We start from the raw sequence: 17,899 nt of genomic DNA on the forward strand, positions 1-17,899 counted from the left end.
AAGTAGACACCAGGGCAAAGAAAATTACTAGGGACAATGCATAATAAAAAGAGAATCAAATTCACCAAGATAAGAAACTCCTAAATGTGCACATACCAAACAATACAGTTGCAAAGTATGTTTAGTAAAAACTGATAGAACTGGGAGAAGACATAAAGAAAATCTACAATTACAGTTGGAGACGTCAACAATCCTCTTTCAACAATTGATAGAACCTTACAGATAATCAGCAAAGATGCAAAAGAACTCAACACTAACACCAACCAAGAGGACAAATCAGACGTTTACAGAGCATTCACATAGAGAGCAGTTACCAAGATGGAGCATATCAGGGCCCACAAGACAAACCTCAACAAACTGAAAATACAGAAATCATTCCTTGACCACAACAGAATTAAACTAGAAATCAGTAACAGAAAGACACCAGGAAAATCTCCAAATGCTAAGCAATGAAGCAAACTGCTAAACGACCTTTGGACCAAAAGGAGAAGAATAAGCAATTAACACAAGAATAAAAATAAGTATACAAAAACTTACAGGATATAGCTAGAGCAGGGTTAAAAGGAACATTTATAGCACTATATGCTTATATTAAGTACTAGGAAAAAGTAATAATTTAAGCTCTCATTTTTAAAAAACTAGAAAAAAAAGGCAAGGAAACCTAAAATAAATAAAAGAGAGGCATAATAAAAGAATGCTGAAATCAGAACAAGATATAAAAGTAATAAAACAAAAAACTTTGTTCTTTGAAAATATAAATAAATTGTTAATTCAAGATGGATTAAAGATTTGAAAATCAGACCAGAGACCTTGCAGCCTCTTAAAGAGGGCCTAGGTCCAACACTTCAACACATAGGCACAGGTAAACACTTTCTCAACAATACCCCAAAGGCACAAGAAATAAAAAGGAGGATCAACAGGTGGGAGTGCATTAAACTGAAGAGATTCTGTAAAGGAAACCATCAAGAACCTCAACAGAAAGCTGACAAAATGGGAGAATAATTTTGCCAACTACTTCTCCGATAGAGGACTAATATCTAGAATATACAGAGAACTCAAGAAAACATATAACCCAACCAAAAAACGGGCAAGTGAACTAAATGGACACTTCACAAAAGAAGAAAATACAAATAAATAATCAAATCTCTAGCAAAACTGACAGAGAAAATGAGAACACACAAATCAACGTAGAGATGAAATAAGATATTGTGCAAATATCAGACGGAAAAACCAAGGACACTTGACTCACATACTCTGACAATTTGGATAAAATGGACTGACTCCTGGATAAGTTCAAACTACTGCAAGTTACCTAAAATAAAAAATAGTTTGACTATCCTTGTAACCACTCAAGAAATTGAATTAGTTATTTATAAACTCCCCCCAAAGACATCAGAAAGCCCTGCTGGGAGCTTCACTGGAGAAGTCTCTCACATTTCATAAAGAACTAACACTGTACAATACTGTACAATCCTTTGCTGAACAGAGAAGGAAACGTTTCCCAAGTCATTTTATGATGCCAATATACCCTGATATCAAACAACAGAGACAGTATAAAAAAAGAAAACTAAAGCTCAGTGTTCCTTATGAATATAAAAACAAAAATCTTTTGACAAAATATTAGCAAATAGAACCTTTGGGCCAAGGAGAAAGTCTAAAGACACACACACACACGTACACACATACATACATATACACACATATACATGTGTCTAAATAGATTTCAGCAATATTTTTAAAAGAATTTGATACAATCACCATGTGGGGTTTATTCTGAATATAAAAATGGTTCAATATTTAAAAATAAATGTGTTCCATCACATTAAAGGGAAAAGAACAACAAAGAAAGGCTCATACTAAAACTCTCGCTAATCATTTCCTAGAAAGGACTTACAGCCAGGCATGGTGGTGCACACTTGTAATCCCAGTACTTGGGAGGCTGAGACAGGAAGATCACAGGTTCAAGGAGTGTCTCAGCAAGCAGTGAGACTCTCATCAACCTAGTAAGAACCTGTTTCCAAATAAAAATAAACTAGGGCTGAGGGTGTAGCCCAGAGGTAGAATGCCTCTAGGTTTAATCCCCAGTACTAAATAAATAAATAAATAAATAAATAAATAGTCAGGCGTGGTGGTGCGCTCACTTGTAATCCTAGCGTTTGGGAGGCTGAGACAGGAGGATCGTGATTCACAGCCAGCCTCAGCTACTTAGTGAGGCCCGTTACAACTCAGTGAGATCCTGTTTCAAAATAAACAGTAAAAATTAGGACTGAGGGTATAGCATGGAGGTAGAGTGTTCCTGGGTTCCATCCTGAGGACTGCAAATAAATAACTAGATGAATAAATAAAAATAAATAAGACTTAAATCTTATGTAAGCATCTTTCATCTTTTGTTTTGTCTTTTTGTTCTAGAGATTGAACTCAGGGGCACTCTACCTCCTAGATACCCCCACCCCTATTTTTGTTGTTGTTGTTGTTGTTGTTGTTGTTGTTGTTACTGTTTTGAAACAAGGTCTCACTAGGTTGCGTAGAGTTTCCTTACATTGCTGAGGCTATCCTTGAACCTGAAATCCTGTTTCAGCCTCTCAATTACAGGTGTGTGTCACCATGTCCAACCCTTCTCTCCTTTTAAAATGGCCTAAATCACAAGGGAGCTCAGCTCTTTCCCCTACTGCTAGGCATTATTTTTTAAGTAGCTTCCTCATTTCCTACTACTAAGATGTTTTATAAAATGCAGTGTCCTGTGAGGAGTCTCAAAGTCTGACCTAAGGATGACCCAAATTCTATACACATTTTATGAAGAACTAACAGCAATACTGTACAATAGAACTAAAAGTCTCAAACGAAGGGAATCTTAGACTCACAACCTGGAGCTATGTGAACTGAAATCAAGAATGAGGGATGATGACCATGGAATTACAAAATAGGCCTCAAACAGTAAAAACCTTGAAAAGCACAACAGAGTCCAATCAAGAACCAAGACATCATCAGTCTTATGGATTCTCCAAAGCCCTTAAAGCCCGCCTCCCTGGTCAGTCGGGGAGATGGATTTACTTGTTCTGCCTATCTTTTTGTTGGTTAACCTTCAACAAAGCTCTTCTTTTTTGCAAAAACCAATGCCGCAGTATTGGCGTCTATGAATTTTGGGCAACAAGTCCTGGCTCAGTATTAATATCAGGTAAGAAAAAACATTTTATTGAATAATGTTTCATAATAAAAATCCTAAGAAAACTAGGAACAGAGGGAAACGTCCTCAAATTGAAAATAAACTTGTGTAAAAAAAAAAATAATAATAAAATCCAGCCAGGTGTGGTGATGCACGCTTGTAATCCCAGTACTTGGGAGGCTGAGACAGGAGAATCACAGGTTCGCGACCAGCCTCAGCTACTTAGTGAGGCCCTCCGCAACTTAGTGAAACCCTGTTTCAAGATAAAGAATTTTAAAAATAGGGCTAGGAATGTAGCTCAGAGGTAGAATGCCTCTGGGTTCCATCCCTGGTACCACAAAATTAAAAAAAAAAAGAAGAAGAAAGAAAAATCCTAAAGCTAACATCATTAAATAACAACATTAAATAGTGACAAAGTAACCCAGGTGCAGTGATGTGCACCTCTAATTGCAATACTTGGGAGACTGAGAGAGGAGACTCACAGATTTGAGGCCAGCCTCAGCTACTTAGGGAGGTCCTCAGCAACCTACCAAGTCCTGTTTCAAAATAAAAGATAAAATAGGGCTGGAGGTGTAGCTCAGAGGTAGAATGCCCCTGAGTTCAATCCTCAGTGCCATAACAACAACAACAACAACAACAACAACAACAACAACAACAACAACAACAAATAGTGAGGGAGAATAAATGCCTTCCCTTAAGATCAGGAAAAAGGTAAGCCCTGACCACCATTCTTAAGTACTGCTTTATTTCTAGGTCGTAGATCTATCCTGAATGATGCTTGTGCAGGCTGAGAAAGTTGGATTTATTTCCTTTTTTCTATATATGGGTAACCAGTTTTTCTAATACCATTTATAAAAGAGGATCATTTTTCCAGTGTATGTTTTGGCCCATTTGTCAAAAAAAAAACAATTGGCTGTACATGGGTGGATTTGTTTCTGAATCTTCTATTCTGCTTCATTGGTCTATGCGTCTGGACCATGCTGTTTTTATTACAATGGCTCGGTAGTATAGTTTGAAGTCAGGTACTATGATGCTACCTGCATGGTTAGCAGGTAGCATCACTGTTGAGAACTTTTTTTGGCTATTCTGGGTTTTTTTCATATGAATTTAAAGACTGATTTTTCTAGATCTGTGAAGAATGACTATGGTTTTTAATGGGGATTGCATTGACTCTATACAAGTAAAAACTCTGATATACTTTTGGTGGGCTTGCAAATTAGTGCAACCACTTTTGAAGGATCCTCAGAAGAATGGGAACAAACCTACCATATGATCCACCCATACCACTCCTTGGTATTGACCCAAAAGAATGGAAACCAGACTACCATAATAATGCATGCATATTTATGTTTATAGCTGTACAATTCATAAATACCAAACTTGGAACCAGCCAAGATATCATCAACAGATGAATGGATTATAAAAATGTGGAATAAAATCACAATGGAATTCTATTCAGCCATAAAGTACAAAATTGCACTACTTGCAGGGAAAGAGATGGAACAGAAGAATATTATGCTAAGTGAGATTAGTTAGTCACATAAAATGAAGGATCAATGTGCTCCCTCATATGCAGAAGCAAGGGAGAAATTAGGACACAGGAGGGACTCTAGACAAAGGAGGTGAAATCTAAGTGGAGTGAAGGAGGGGACCTAAATGAGAGAGAAAGATGAAGAGGGAAACACCTCAATGGACATGATGTACATATACAACTCATCTAAGACAATCGTTGTGCTGAGCACAGGAAGGTGAGGAGGGAGAGGGAGTGGGGTAGGAACTGGGGGAGGGCTCAACGAAAGCTGTGAGCATGGATGTCTCAATCACCCTAAAGTGCATCAAGATCTATGATTACAAAACACCAGTTTAAGAAAGTACTGAAAGAGCTAATCAGTGTTAATAAGTGGGAAAGTAAATGAAAAGCATACCAATAGGAAAGGAGAAAATAAACCACCCCTATTTGCAGGTAACATAATGATCACTGCAGAATATCCCAAGAAACATACTACAACAACAACAACAACAACAACAACTCATAGAATAAGTGAATTCAGCAAGGTTGCAAAATACAAAATCAACATTCAAACATTAATTTGACTTCTGTATACTAGCAGTGCACATATGAAAAATGAGATTGAAAACAGAATGACATTTAAAATTGCTCACAGAATGCCTTAGGTCTAAACCTGACAAAACATGTAAGGACCTGTATGCTGGAAACTTCAAAATGTTGATTAAGAGAAAAACAACCAAGGACCTGAAGTAAGCAGCTGCAGATCATCGAAATTGTAAGCCACCGGTTCCTCCTGTGTAAACACTGGCTACAACTTGCAGCAGTGGCAGCTGTGTTCACCATGCCTTCCAGAGATCCAGACTGGCACTCAACAACACTGTAAGTAAAGCCATCCTCACAGGAGAACTCCCAGCATAGCGCCCCCAGGGACTCGCGGAGTCGCCATAAACTCCCTGGGTCACAGACTTTGTGGTTCAACCTGGAGAAGGTGGGATGGAGTCTACTGTTGGACGTAATAGAGGCTCAGACAGACTCAGGCTCTGCATCAGTGGAAATTGTAGGGGGAGACCTATGCTTAACACTAGATCCAACTAGTAGGATATCTGGGATCACCACAGACCACCCAATCGTGGTGAATGGGAAGAAATCAGAGCAGTCCAGCCCTAGCTGTGGAGAAAAGAGACTCTTTCATTGAGTTTGGTCTTAGAGGCATTCACCACCTACGGAGGCAGAGAGAGACCAAGACTCCACATCTGTTGAAAGCCTGCAGGGTGGCCTGTGCTTAAAACTAAATCCAGCCTAGTCTGCTAAATAGTCATATGTTTGTAGAGTTGCATTAATTTGTTGTTGGTGTTGTTTTGGTTTTTTTGTTCTTGGTGTGTGTGTGTGTGTGTGTGTGTGTGTGTGTGTGTGTGTGTGTGAATGTGTATGCCTATTTGTTTACTCTCTTCCCAACCCCTCTCCCAACTACTCTCTTCTCTCTATCCCTTTTCTTTCTTTTTTCTTTTTTTCTCTTATCTTTTCTCTTCCTTGTCTTGTATTAAATCCACTTCATATCACTATACCGGAAACTCTATATTGGTAACTAGAATACTACTACATATTCAGTATCTCTAATCTCTACTATATACTACCTTACCAAACTCATACTCTCATTCTATTCAATCCTATCTGAGGTTTTACCTATTCTTGCATTTAAAACTTCACTTCCGCCGGGCGTGGTGACACACACTTGTAATCCCCGTGCTTGGGAGGCAGAGACAGGAGGATCGCGCAGGTTTGAAGCCAGCCTCGCGCGCTGGCTTAGGAGACCCTGTTTCCAAATAAAAATGTAAAAATAGGTCTGGGAGTGTAGCCCGGAGATAGAAGGGCTTCCAGGAACCCCAGTACCACCAAAAAAAAAAAAACAAAAACAAAAAAAAACTTCACTTTCCTCCTCACTCAACCTTCACTACTGAATACGATACAACTTGCCCTTGATATGTGAGCTGACATCTAGAGACTGAGAGAGATCTATTAAAAAGCAACAGATACAAACTTCTTAAATCATGAGGAGAAATAACAAGGAAGCAATGAGCTCCCACAATCCCACAATAACAGAACCTGACAACACAGTATTGCAGAGATCTCCAGAAGGTCAAATCAGGAATGTAACTAAAAATAATACAGAACTTCCAAAAAGAATTTAGAGAGTCTAAAAGAAATAAAGGATGCAATCATTAGAGTGAAGGCATCAATTCAAACTATAAACAATCAATTAGACCACATGAAGAATAGAATCTCACTCCTAGAAGATGATCACTCCAAAATCTAACGCATAGTATATAACTTAGAGAAAACAATTCGACAGGATGAACTGGACATTGAAAAAATATGGGCCCTTTTTTTTTGTGTGTGGTACTGGGGGTGGAACCCAGGGGCTTTTTACCTCCAGGCGACACCTCAGCCCTATTTTATAATTTGTTTGGAAACAGGGTCTCACTAAGTTGCTGAGAGCCTCACTAAGTAGCTGAGGCTGGCTTCGAACCTGTGCGATCCTCCTGTCTCAGCCTCCCAAGCACTGGGATTATAAGCATGCACCACCACACCCAGCAAAATATGGGCCATTTTATTTATTATTTATTTATTTATTTTTGTTTATTTTTTTGGTGGTACTGGGGATGGAACCCTTCTACCTCCGGGCTACACTCCCAGATCTAGTTTTATATTTTTATTTGGAAACAGGGTCTCTTAAGCCAGCAAGGCTGGCTTTGAACCTGTGCGATCCTCCTGTCTCTGCCTCCCAAGCACAGGGATTACAAGCGTGTACCACCACGCCCGGCATATGGGCCCATTTTAAAAGAGCTAACCTAAGAATAATTGGCATAGAAGAGGGAAAGGAAGGTGAAACCAAAGGGATTGACAATCTTTTCAAAGAAGTAATATTAGAAAATTTTCCAAACACAGAGTAAGAGTTTGATACACAGGTATAGGAAACTTATAGAACCCCCATTAGACAAGATCAGAGAAAAAGTTCACCCCACCACATAATAGTCAAACTAACCAATGTAGAAGCCAAAGAGAGAATCTTAAAGGCAACAAAAACAAAAGACCAAGTGACATTCAGAAGCAAACCAATTAGAATCACTCCACACTTCCCAAACCAAGTCACGAAAGCCAGAAGGGTCTGGAGTAGCATATTCCAAACTCTGAAAGGAAACAACTTGTAGACAAAAATTTCCCACCCAGCTAAACTATCTCTCAAATTAGACAGGGAAATAAACTGAAGAGCTTCCGTATAGCCAAGAAAACTATCAAGAACTTCAACTAAGAGCTGACAGAATGGAAAAAGATTTTTGCCAACTACTCTTCCAATAGACAACTAATATCTAGAATATACAGAGAACTCAAGAAATTCAGCTCTAAGAAAACAACTCATTAAAAATGGGCAAGTGAATGAAATAGACATTTCAAAAGAAGAAATTCAAATGGCCAATAAATGCATGAAAAAATGTTGAACATCATTAGCAATCAGAGAGCTGCAAATCAAAACTACCCTGAGAGCTGGGTGTGGTGGCGCATGCTTGTAATCCCAGCATTCAGGAGGCTGAGACTGGAGGATTGCGGTTCGCAGACAGCCTCAGCTACTTAGTGAGGCCCTCTGCAACTCAGTGAGACCCAGTTTCAAAATAAAGAATAAAAAATAGGGTAGGGGGTATAGCTCAGAGGTCGAATGCCCCTGGGTTTCATCCCCAGGCCCTCAAAAAAAAAAAAAAAAAAAACTGCCCTGAGATTTCACCTAACTCCAAATAAATGGCAATCATTCAAAACGAAAACAACAACAAATGCTGGTGAGGATGTGGAGAAGAGAGAACTCTAATACACTGTTGGTGGGATTGCAAATTAGTGCAACCACTTTGGAAACCAGTATGGAGGATCCTCAGAACAATGGGAATGATCTTACCATATGATCCAGCAATACCACTTCTGAGTTTCTACACAAAAGAATGGAAACCAAACTACCAAACTAATGCATGTGTATCTATGTTCATAGCTGCACAATTCACCACTGCCAAACTATGAAACCAGCCAAGATGTCATCAACAAATGAGTGGATTACAAAAATGCGGGATATGTACACAATGGAATTTTACTAAGCCATAAAGAAAAACACAATTCCATCATTTATAGAGAAATGGTTGGAACTGGAGGACATTATGCTAAGTGAGATTAGTCAGTCACAAAAAATAAGAAATTGGATGCTCTCCCTAATATGCAGAAGCTAGGGAGAAAATGGGTCATCGGAGGAACTCTAGACAAAGGAGGAGATACTATAGATGAGCAAATAAGGCGACCTAACTGAGGGAATGGGAGGGAAAGAAGGAAATTCTCTAATGCACATGATGTAGTTTAACAAACATATCAATGTCAATCACTAAGCCAAACGTGAGAAGGAGGGAGGGGGAGGGAATGGGGCAGGAATTGGGTAAGGGCTAATTGGGTGATGTGTGCATGTATGTCTCCACCATCTTGTACCCCATTAAGATGTATGACTATAATGTACCAATAAAAAAAAATTTTAATGCTGATTTTAAAAAACCCAAAGATCTAAATAAATGGAGTGAAAGAGCAAGTTCTTAAGATGAAAATTAAGGCATCATAAGATGTTTAATAGGGACTTAGAAGCCGGTTTTTGTGTGTGTGTGTGTGTGTGTGTGTGTGTGGCACTGGGGACAGAACCCAGGGATATTCTACATCCGAGCTACATGCCCAGACCTACTTTTTTATTCTTTATTTTGAAACAGAGTCTCACTGAGTTGCAAAGAGCTTCACTAAGTAGCTGAGGCTGGCCCCAAACCCAGATCATTCTGTCTCAGCCTTCTAAATCCTGGGATTACAAGCATGCGCCACCATGCCTGGCTTTAGAAGCTGCTTTTGCTAAAAGCGCTGAGTATTCACTTGAGCCAGCAGTCCCCTGGTGGGAGACCAAGAGCAGACTTCACGGAGTCTACCTCTATTCTACAGCCCTTGTGCAGCCTTAGCCCAATGTATCCCAGATGTGAAACACCTATAAAAACTTAAACTTAGCATGTAATTGCACAGCAATTATATAATGAATTATTATATCCACATACTTATTATGTTATACTAATATATTAATTTATTATATTATGATTAGTGAATATAATAAAATTTAAACTCTAGACTATGATTTTCAAATCTACTTTAATGTACCTGTGTCAATTTCATTGAAATATTCTCAGAATTGAAAACCTGGGACTGAATGGGTTAAACTTTGGGTCATTCCCGGTCTACTCAGCACATAGCTATGTTAACCATTTATAAAAAGTCTGTCTAAAAGCTGGCAATATAAGGTTGATTAGCCCTAAAATTACCAAGCCTCTCTTGTCTCCCTTTAAGGCTGAAAGCACCAAGAACAATAGTAACTAAGATATTTTCAAGATTCCAGAAAGAGCAGGCAACTCATTCCATGATGGGACGGTCTTCCCCCTCCCCAAGCAGAAGCAAGTATTCCACGAAGGGAACTGGGGCTGCACCCCTAAGAAGGAGAAACCACCTCGTGATGGGCACCAAACTGCGCCCCTCAAATGATTATAATCAGGACTTCCCCAGACTGAAACAATGATAACCAGACCATAATTTCACCAAGACTGCTTAAGTCTGCACACCTCTGGCCCCCTTTTCCAGTTCTTCCCTATATAAGCTCTGAAGACAGGGCTGAGGATGCTTGGTTCTCCTTTGTCCTCCCAGTATGGCTAAAGAAAATAAATAAATTCACTTCCTTGCTTTTTACCATTACTTTTTCCATTTGATTTTTGTGGTGAGAGACCAGATCTGGTATATAGGGATTTCTCAAAGTCAGGCTCCCTTGGCCTAGGACTCCACTAACAACATCACTAGAATAGCCAACCATAAAATCAATGACACTATCAAATGACAGTGTGAATACAACTAAACTATATTTTTCATACCTTGCTGGTAAGAATGTAAAATGGTATAGACACACTTTAAAATAGGTTAGCATTTTTTTTTTCCAGAAAGGAATAGAAGGAGAGAGAGAAGAAAGGGAGGGAGGGATAGAGGGAAGGAGGGAAGAGACATATACACACTTATTATATGACCTAGCCATTGCACTCCTGGCACTTATCCCTGAGAATTTAAAAATATGTCCATACAAAAACTTGTACATGAATGTTTAAAGTGACTTTATTTGTAATAGCCTAAAACAGGAAAAAGCCAAAATGTTCTTCAATGGGTAAATAGTTAAGTTGTGGTACATCCATACCATGAGTACTACTCTTCAATAAAAAGGAACAAATGACTCACAAATTGGATGACTCTTATGGGCATCATGCTCAGGGGAAAAAGTCTATCTCAAAAGGTCACATACTTTATGATTCTGTCTATATATCATTCTCAAGATGAAAAATTACAGAGGGAGAACAGATTAGTAGTTGTCAGAGGACACTTGTGGGTGGAACACAAACTAGCTTTCAAAGAAGTAGCATGAGAAAGATCTTTACTGTGAGAGAACAATTTTGCATCTTTTGTTGTTTGGTGCTGGGGATCAAGCCCAGGGCCTCACACATGCGAAGCACACACCTGCCACTAAGCTACACCCAACCACGGTTTTATATCTTGATCACAATGGTAGTTATATGATTCTACACATAAAATCACACAGACACACACACACACACACACACACACACACACACACACAAATGCATTTAAAATGGATGAAATTTGAATAAGGTCTATGTGTTGTACCAATGTCCATTTCTGGGTTTTGAAAATGTCCTGTAGTTATGCAAGATATTATTTTTTTGGGAAAATTAGGTGAAGGGGACGCGAGAACTTCTCTGCACTATTTTTTCAGGTGCTCCCAGACCATATTATTTCTAAATGATTAAATCTCTGCCAGACCATAGGTCAGACACACACAATCTAATTGCAATCAAAGCATGAGGGCCTTTTAACCTCGTATTTATTTGAAACTAGAGTGTGTGAAAATTTAATAGCGTGAGTCTCATATTATTAAATATTATTAACCTCAGGAATTGTTCGGGAAGCCACTTGAGCCTTCTGTGTTCAAGGCAGGCCTGACTTTACTTACATAAAAACATTTTGATAAGAAGAGGTAGCTTACCTTTGACCTTTATCACTTTTGGATACTAACATTTTTATTATGATATAATTCATATACCTTAAAATTTAGTCTTTTAAAGTGTACAATTTAGCAATTTGAAGTTTTTAATATAGTCACAAAGTGGTACAGAAACCGCCACTGCATAATTCCAGAACATTTTCCTGACCCCAAAAAGAAAGGGAGCCATAGCTTCTAGCAGTTACTTTCCGTGTGTTCTTCCTTTAGCCTCTGGCAACCACCAATCTTCCCCCTGTCTCTATGGACTTGTTATTCTGGACATTTCCTATGAATGCAACCATGCAACACGTGTCTGACATTTTTCACCTAGAAATTGTGTTTTCAAGGTTTATCCATGTCTGCCTTTAATTTTATTTCCCCCTTTTTAAACAGTTTTATTCCATCACTTCGGAAAGTTCATTTTTGCCTGTTGCATTCATCTCCCCTAAGAGCCCAGGAAAGCACTGATTTGTTTTTACTATCTATAGATTTGCTATTTCTGGCATCCATGTCCCTTTTTTTTTTTTTTTTTTTTTTTGGTGGTACTGGGGGTGGAACCCAGGGGCTTTCTACCTCGGGGCTACACTCCCAGACCTGTTTTATATTTTATTTGGAAACAGGGTCTCACTAAGTTACTGAGAGCCTTATAAGTAGCTCAAGCTGGCTTCAAACCTGTGTGATTCTCCTGTCTCAGCCTCCCAAGTACTGGGATTCCAAGCATGCGCCACCACGCCCAGCATGTCCATTTTTTTTAAAAGGATTCCTTTAATGGGGAATTTGAACAGAAAATTAGGCAAAGTAGAATAATAAGCCTCTAGGTATGCATGTAGCCTCAACAGCCTCACCCCTCCACATACCCTGACTGCTTCACCTTATATTACTTTGAGTCAAATCCCAGACCCATGTCATTTCTTGGTAAATACTTCAGCAATGATGTAATCATTACACCAGCTACATGAACACTGGTATTCTAATAAGGATTTTATTTCTTCTTATTTTAGGGCCTACCTCTAGCAAATACTAGTTGTTCTTTTTTTACTTAAAAGACACTAAATTAGGTATTTGTTCTAATAAAAGCATTAAAGGGGGAAAGCAATAAATAGTATCATGAACTAAGAAAAGCATAAATAGTATCATGCACTAAAAATCTCAAACAAAATTCTCCAGATGCCAAAATTCAAAGCAATCTGAAATTTGATAAATACCTCCATATTTCTTCTGACAGCCAGAAACCCATGTGGGGGTTGTTTACTATTTTCACTTTTCCCTGTCATCCCAGGAGAGAACTGGAGGTTATTACAAGGGTGTTCTGCTTTTGTTTTTTTCAGCATGCACTTTTCTAAAAATTACAAACCAGAAAGCACTTCAAGATGTCTAGATGAGGCTAAAAAAAGAAGCAATTTCACACCAAAAGGCATTTATGAACCCCAAAAAACAGGATTGAGCGCTTTCTTGTTCTTTTTAGGGTTTTCTCTTTATTTGTTTGTTTGTTTTAGGAATGGTAGAAGACAAGTAGACATTCACTATAATAAGGTGAAGAAAAAACAACAAAATAAAGAGAGAGAGAAGGAAGGCGCAGTAAGGGGAGGGGAGACAGAACTCCTGCTGGAGCGACTCTTACCTTTTGGTGTGCTATCAGGAGGCAATTGGAATGCTCGTGTTCACACGCAATTCCATAGTCAGGGATCAGATCCACCAACTCTTGAACGAACCGCACCACTTCCTCATGCCAGGGCACGTTGGCCATGGTGAGACTGCTTGCTGAACTTTCTCCACAGTAGGTGACACCCTGTAGGCAAACGGCAGCAGGCAAGAGTGATTACAGACCTATCTGGATACCGCATGGGAACGCCTTCAGAGCCAAAGAGGGCTTCTGGAGGTTTTCTAATCCAATCCAATCCAACCCATACTTTAAAGTCAAGAAAATGATAGGAAGATGATAAAATCTGCTGAGGAGGTCACACAAGCACTGACAAAGACAGCAGCAGTGGAGCTTACAGACCAGCGCGCTCTCCACGTGACCGTGCCGGGGCTCGAGCATCCAATACAGCAGGTTCATAACCTGCTATCAATGTGTTATTATATATTTGAACCAACAGCCATCTTTCCATTCAGATTCATTTATACACTGCAATAGGTTAATTCTAAAGGGTTTTTGGTCTTCTACTACAATAATGGGGGTATAGAAGATACCTATCAATGCAATGACCAACTGATTCACTAGGAAAATAAAGTGAATTGCATTTGAGATTGGCATTTTTTTATACTTTTCCTATAAAGAGCCAAGTAGGAATCCATTTGAAATTATTCTTTAAAGAGAATACTTTATGATATAATTTGAATATGAACATATGTATATAAATTAAAAACATGATAAAAAATATGTGAATATTCATATATACCTTAATATACACCAACACACACACACACACACACACACACACACACACACTACCAATACAGAAAAAACCTTAATATACACCAACACACACACACACACACACACACACACACACTACCCATACAGAAAAACCAGCTGCAGTAAAATATACTGGCTTTTAACTCTTTTGAACTGTACCTGAGAGACCAGGCATAAGACCTAAAAGTTTCATAACTAAGTTCTCTACTTGATAAGTTACACAACAACGAGTGATTAATTTTCTAATAATAAGAGATACCTTCAGTCTGTGGGCTCTTCAAATGTTCCTAAATCAAATATTTCTTGCAACTGATTTCAATGTTGCAGATATGCTTCCACTAAGTAGATAAATGCTGAAATAAAAAGGTATATGTGCCATTCACACAGCCCTCCCCATACCAACATAGAAACACACTGATTGGAGGAGGCAAAATAGAATTAAATTAAAAAACCAGAAAAAAAAAACCCCACCACAAATGAGCACTGTAGAGTGACCCTGGCCCCCACAGATGGCAGAGTTGCGGCTTGGCCAAAGACTCAGATGAGCTTGCAAAACTCTCTATTCCAGATGGCCTTTCAAAAAGATGACCGGTGTACTAAACTGAGAGGCCCTCTGCTGCATATAAACTACCCACAGCCCAGCTAAATTATCACAAACGAGAGAATCTGCTCCATTTGCCCAGTGGTTTGCAGAATCCATTAACTGAGTTTTAAGCGAATTAAAAAAAAAAAAAAGCAAATACTACAGTTCAAAATGTCATTAAGAAAGTATGGCTGAAAACTGGGCTACACTTACCCAAATGCATGGGCTACACTTACCCAAATGCATTAGAAATATCTATTCATAGGTCATAAAATGTACTTCAACTTAAATACTGTTTATGCTAGGTGAATTACACAAACAACCCTGTATATCACAGCTAATTAAAAAGAATTTCTTAATATTTATTTGTTCGTTTATTTATTTATTTATTTTTGGTGGTACTGGGGTTCCTGGAAACCCTTCTATCTCCGGGCTACACTCCCAGACCTATTTTTATATTTTTATTTGGAAACAGGGTCTCTTAAGCCAGCGCGGCTGGCTTTGAACCTGCGTGATCCTCCTGTCTCCGCCTCCCAAGCATGGGGTTTACAAGCGTGCACCACCACGCCCGGCTAGAATTTCTTAATATTTAAAAAATTAGTTTGCTGAAGCACAGAGGTTTCAGATAAGATCTTATATTCATGACAATGGCTTCTGAAAACATTTTATTATTCATCAATAATAAATCATGAAACACTGAGGGAGATTTAGGTTGGAACTGGCTCGAGAGAATGACTGCCACCACGCATTATTATGCCTTCACAGAATACTCTTCTTTACAATCTATGATGCTTGTTAATTTACAAGGCACTTTCACATAAAAATTCTCATTTTAGCCAGACATAACCCTCTGAGGTAAGCAGAGCACTTACTGGGAGCTGCTGTGGCCTCCTCAGCAACAGAAATGCTTTGGGCAGAAAATGGCCGCCGTCTACTAGATCTCAGGCCACCTTCAGGAACCTAGCCCCCAGGCCTGGCTCCCTCACTGGCTGACTCTCGCTGCCTTGACCACTTCTCTTTTCCCTACCCTCCAGTCTGACTCTGCCCTGGCCTCAGGGCTGGCATCCTGACCAGGATAACCGGGAACTATCTAAAAACACTTTCATGTTTCCTTCACACCAGGGCTGCCTGCCACCTTCTCCATCACCGCTCCAACTCTCCACCCTATTCATCACCAGCAGCAAATTTTCTCATGACTTTGAATAAGGAACGACCTTAAGAAAACCAAAGTGTACATGTGGCACTCAAAGAGCAAAGTCACTCCCTCCAGAGCTGCAGACCGAGAGTGACAAGTGGGCCCAAAGAAAGCCTGCGAGGAACAGGACCACTTTGCCTCTTTGGGGAAGCATAAGCCATGCCTCCCAGCCTGGTGGCTTCCGAAGCATCGCACGCAGCTCTAGGGGGTGAGACCTGTAAGGTCTTTTTTATGGGCTGCTTGAAAAACTTGCCTTGGGATTCATAGCCTATGGAATAAACGGTATTTCAGCTATTTTACTTGATATTCAACTTAAACCAAATGGATGTCAAAAGATTTCTAATATTGCTTTTGTCCTTTACAGTTTAATGACAAAAGAATGAATTTTTATTTTTAGCAACATAGCCAGAACATATCACATCTTTTAAACTAAAATATTGCTTCAATAGAGCTGAGCATGGTGGTGCAAGCCTATAATCCCAGTACTTGGGAGGCTGAAACAAAAGGATTGTGGGTTCGAGTCCAGCCTCAGCAACTTAGAGAGACTGTTTCCAAATAAAAAATTTTTAAATAGGGCTGAAGGTGTTGCCCTAATTGTAGATACCTCCTGTACCACATGCAAAAAAGCTTCAATAGCATTCCCCCCGAAGAGCCCCAGCTTCCTTCCTCTGTAGCCTCCCAACAATGGGATGTCGGCCACGCACAAGCCCTTTCCTTTGTCCACACAGGGGTGTCCTGAGCTGGGCTGGTGAGATGATGTTTCTGAACTCTGAGCTCTTAAGACAGCAGGGGATGTACCTTGTTCTCCTCTGTACCCCCAACCAATCTATGCTGAATGCACCAAAGGCCAGGTCATTTATTCTATGACAGCAAACTCCAGAACCCTTCTAATATAAAAATCTCATTCGTCTTACTCAGGGCTTTTCTGTTCCTTAATGATTATGAAGCAACTGCTAAACACTACTTAGGCATTTCTACATAGATGAGCAATTGACAACCTTCATTTTCTTTGTCTGGAGAAACAGAGTGAAGGAGAAAGAGACAGAGACAGAGAAAGAGCCTGAGGCTACGCTAAGCCGATCATTTTGCAAGGTGAATTCTGCAAGCTTTGAGCGCTATAAGGCGGTGCTGCTAACAGGAAGTAGCTTGAAGTCATTTGACAACAAATAATTACTCAGCACTTACTGTTCTCAAGGTGCAATGCTAGGCAGAGAACACAAAGGCAGTATTTCATTAACAAATGGACTGGGTCTTTAGAGACTTTTATAGAGCTGATGTTTGTAGCATGAAGCACATTTTCACAAACAAGCAAGCAAATGATAGTTAAGGATTCTCAGCCTAGCAAATAAAGGCCTATTTAAACCTAATGAAGCAAAACAAATGTTAATTTACAGGGAATATAACAAAAATATTTTATAAGTCTAGCAATAAAATAAAAGAAGAAATCAATATATTAAATAAATAGTTTCTATTGATTTAGTTTAAATAAATGCACCTAATGGAAAGACATCTAAATGTTTACTGAATCATCCAGGCATAGGTTACTCCACTGAATTCTCAAAAAAAAAAAGCACCTCTTAAATATGTAATATTATTCTAATTTTAGTATTGAGAAAATTTAGGCTCAAAGAAGTTGCCTCAGACTACGCTGGCACATCTTAGGTATGTGTCAAAACTGTGCTCTATCATTTTTGCACAAGAGACTCGTGATCAGTGTGCACAGATCACGAGAGACCCTGGGTCTCCCACGTACACGCACAGATCTGGGAGAGGAGACACTGAGGGTTCCGGCTGAAGACAACACTCTTATGTTTACAATCTCTCTTCTCTATCTAAGGGTGTTACTACCATGACTTATACAATCATAGTGATTTTCTTCCTT

General features: G+C 39.2%; 1 protein-coding gene across 1 annotated transcript in view; it reads right to left on the reverse strand.

The window, feature by feature from the left end:
- LOC308267759 (S-adenosyl-L-methionine-dependent tRNA 4-demethylwyosine synthase TYW1) overlaps positions 1 to 17,899 on the reverse strand; it is a gene marked incomplete at its 3' end in the record, with an annotated part of 138,017 nt that overhangs the window by 13,188 nt on the left and 106,930 nt on the right. Inside the window, exon 7 of the mRNA XM_080702667.1 lies at positions 13,442 to 13,609. Coding sequence (XP_080558793.1) covers positions 13,442 to 13,609 — 168 coding nt within the window. The remainder of the gene's footprint in view (positions 1 to 13,441; positions 13,610 to 17,899) is intronic.

Source organism: Muscardinus avellanarius (genome assembly GCF_963383645.1).
Source record: "Muscardinus avellanarius genome assembly, chromosome: 10".
Lineage (NCBI taxonomy): Eukaryota > Metazoa > Chordata > Mammalia > Rodentia > Gliridae > Muscardinus > Muscardinus avellanarius.